The 3,611-nt window shown below is 48.7% G+C and overlaps 1 protein-coding gene across 1 annotated transcript in view; it reads left to right on the plus strand.

The window, feature by feature from the left end:
- The first annotated feature begins 418 nt into the window (after positions 1 to 418).
- OTOP2 (otopetrin 2) overlaps positions 419 to 3,611 on the plus strand; it is a 5,165-nt gene continuing 1,972 nt past the window's right edge. The window contains 5 exon segments of the mRNA XM_010294207.1: positions 419 to 824; positions 1,307 to 1,443; positions 2,098 to 2,156; positions 2,818 to 2,951; positions 3,407 to 3,609. Of these exon segments, the coding sequence (XP_010292509.1) occupies positions 419 to 824; positions 1,307 to 1,443; positions 2,098 to 2,156; positions 2,818 to 2,951; positions 3,407 to 3,609 (939 nt within the window).

Genomic DNA, 3,611 nt, shown 5'->3' on the forward strand with positions numbered 1-3,611 from the left:
ATGACATTTTGTCAGAATGTTTAGTGGTTGACATTTAGAAATCAAACCACATTGGCCGCTTGCCCCAGGATGTTTAATCCTGTGAGTGCTTTGCTGGTGCTTTTCCAATATCTTGCATCAATAAACACCTAAACGTTGTGTGACAAATTAGGCATGCTCTGTTAAACTGACCTGGGATCTCCCCAAGCAAAAGCATCTTAAGCAAGAACACAGCCTTCAGGGAACTGGGAAGAAGAAGGTTGAAAATGAGCTCATCCTTCTTTTTGCGCTCCCTGTCTCAGCTTTCCCCGTTCCTCTGATACGTCTTCTCTTCCTCATCACATGTTCTGCTTTGGTCCAGCCCTGAGCTATTCAAAATGAAGTGACGTCTCTCATTCATGGGGTTCTCCTCCCAACAGCGTTAATCCTCAGCTAAATCATGACCGAAGAGCCCGTGCGGAAGGACAGCGAGATCAGACGCCCCAACTCCAGCATGGGCTGCGGACACAAGGATGACAAAGCCAGCCTGGCTTCAAGCCAGATAGCGTCTTTCAGCCACCAGTCTCATCAGCCCCCCTCCACTCCTGCCTCCAAGGAAGTGTGGAAAAAGGGCGGCCGCATGTTCTCCATCCTGCTGGCTGTGCACCTAGCCCTGCTGGCCTGCACGCTGGTGAGCAGCGGGGCTTTTGAGAAGATTGCCGTGCACGATTACGATGTCTTCTTCCTCCTGACTGTCATGATGCTGATAGTCATCATATGGATCATCTTCTACCTCGCCGGCACCTCCCGGTGCCCAGATGCCATCCTCTGCAAAGACTCCCACGCTGGGCCCATTTGGCTGAGAGGTAGGGGCTCTCGGGGGGCGAGGGCTGGAGATGAGATGCAGGGTGGGCAGTTCATGGGCGCATCAGTTATCACAAGGGAAATAGCAACCACTTGAGGCACAGTCGCCTCCTCCTGTGCTGGGGCATGGCACCGTGCTCTGCTTCAGGTTAGCTCCTAGTCCCTCCACCGCTTTCACTGCCAGTTCTCCCTTTATCCGCATGGGCTCTCGGTACTTCACACCAGGTTCCTTCCCAGCCTTGCCATTGCTCTTGCAAGAGCTGTTAGCCCCAGTCAGAGTACAGGGTTGACTGAAAAGCCCTTCCGGCCAAAGCTGCTGTATGATTCTGCCGGTGCCAAGACAATTCGAGTGCTGGGAGAGGAAAAACAGAGGTAGGAGCAAAGACCCTCCAGGGAAATAGTTCCTATTCTTTCTCTCATCTATCTGCATTAGCCCACACATGCATACATCTGTCCAACCACAGACATTTTGGTTCCTCGACAGGAGGCCTGATCCTATTTGCCATTTTCAGCCTTGTCATGGATGTGTTCAAAATAGGATATTACTCAAGCTTCTACAGCTGCCTGTCTGCCATCAAAATAATCTACCCCATTGTGCAAGCAATATTCGTGGTCGTCCAGGTGAGATGTTGTGCTTTCTCTGGGAGAGGTAGAGAGAGAGAGCCACCAGTGGAAGGAGCTCTGATCTCATGGACATAGTTCAATTCCCCCTGCAGCAAATGCAAGTGGCTTAACTCAGCCCCTACCCAGCCCACATCTTCTCCTCCAACCACGACAACTTCCAGCTGTGGCAACTCATTTTAAGGCATTGATTTAAACTCACTCCCATCCTGTGACATTTTGGCTTATGCCAGGATGGCTTGTCACAAACTCTAAGCAGCCCCCATCCAGCCAGGTGCCTCTTCCCGTGAACAACAGAGAGGGACGGGAAAAGTCAGGGCAGGGATTGCGTTGCGGTTTGAACTCCTACATGGAGAACCACCTGCTCTGGGACAATACCAAGGAGGGAAGAATTCGGTTAGGGACAATTTAGACAGGAATGGGGGCTGGCCAGGGGCAGAGCAATGGCAGTGGGACAGGGCAGGAGGAGCAAAGAAAGAACAGACCACATCCAGCAAATGGCCAGGACTGTGGGCTAGTAGGCTGGGCCCAGACGGACCCAAGCAAAAGAGGCTCCAACTTGCTCTCTGCTGAGCAGGGAGATCCCTACTTCAGAATGACGTGATTTGCTTTCTTTTTGTTGGAAATAACAATTTCTTCTCTTGCCCCTGCCAGACGTACTTCCTGTGGATCTCTGCCAAAGACTGCGTCCACGTACACCTGAATGTTACCAGGTGAGCGCTGCTGCTCTTTGAATCCCACTGGCCTGGAGGACCTGGGCCACCACAAACCCGCTGCACTCTCTCACACAGCTAAGATGCAACCAGGGGATAATCCCATCTCCCTTAATGCTGGCTAAAACTAAACCTGCTCAGTCTCCAGCTAGCCTTAGATTCCCGCTCAAGTAGTTGGGGTTCATGACCTGTGGGTCTAGCAGGGTTGGGATTCAATTCAAGAATACAAGCATTACTCAAAGGTATTTATTATTAAATAAATAATTAGCATTAAATAAAATTATTCATAGCTGACTTTTGCTTCCCTGGGGAAGACAATGATGCAGTGGGCAAGCCTCAGGCTAAAACAAGATCTTGTCCACTTTTTTCAAGACTGGATCTACTGAAGACCAATCCAGAACTATCAATCTATTCCCTATTGAGAAGCTCTTCCAAAACCAACAAGAGGAATCAGGCTTTGCTAATTCTCATAAGCATGGACAGGAAGAGAGCAAGAGCAGCAAGGCAAGGGTTAGGATTTCTATCCTTGAACACTAGTCTTTGCACGACTTCAGGCAGCTCCCATAGTCCCTCTGAGCACATGCACATCTAGAACATGGATGGGAGCAACATGGCCTACAGCCATTGCTTTAATCTTGTGAACCTTCTCCTTCTTCTGCAGGTGTGGCTTGATGCTAACACTGACTACAAACTTAGCAGTGTGGATGTCGGCGGTAACAGATGAGTCAGTTCACAAAGCGCATTCAAAGTTGAAGAAGAACGTGACAGAGGAAATCTTCAGATGGCTCCTGAAAGGTAATCTGCCCATTTTGTGAAACCATCCAGTTCAGGGAGGGAGCTCATGAGGTAGACATTGTTCTGCAAGTCAGGTTTTGTGCCTTTCCAGAAGGCCTATCTAGAGCTGAAGGTTTCTTTAACAGAGCTGGTATGTTAAAAGCCGGGTCTTAATGTTCATTTCTTAACCTGTATCACAGAGGAGTCAGAAAGGTGGAAGGACCTCTATAAATGGGATGGGAATTAAGAAGAGAAGGAAAAAGAGAGATTTAACTTGCCACCTAGCTTCTTCAGAAAGAACATGAGCACCAGAAAGCTGAGGTTGAAGTGTCCTTGTTTTCAAAGTGGTCATGTATTCTTCTGTCCTTGGTCTTGTTTTTCACTGACCTTAAGTATCCAGTTTTTCAGGGCTGCTAACAAGTGCTGGCTCCTTTATTTTAATACCACTGCATCTACATGTTTTTATCTTGTTTCAGCGGGAATGAGAAGTAGCTCAGCTGAAGAATGCAATTGCAACAGCCAAATATGCCAGATCTTCAAGAATGGCTACTTTTGGTTGTACCCCTTTAACATTGAGTACAGTCTCTTCGCCTCTGCTATGGTCTATGTCATGTGGAAGAACGTTGGACGCCTCATAGACCACCACTCCCACCACATTCACCGCCTGAAGTTCAGGCTCTT

This window comes from Phaethon lepturus, unplaced genomic scaffold (assembly GCF_000687285.1).
Source record: "Phaethon lepturus isolate BGI_N335 unplaced genomic scaffold, ASM68728v1 scaffold43700, whole genome shotgun sequence".
NCBI lineage: Eukaryota > Metazoa > Chordata > Aves > Phaethontiformes > Phaethontidae > Phaethon > Phaethon lepturus.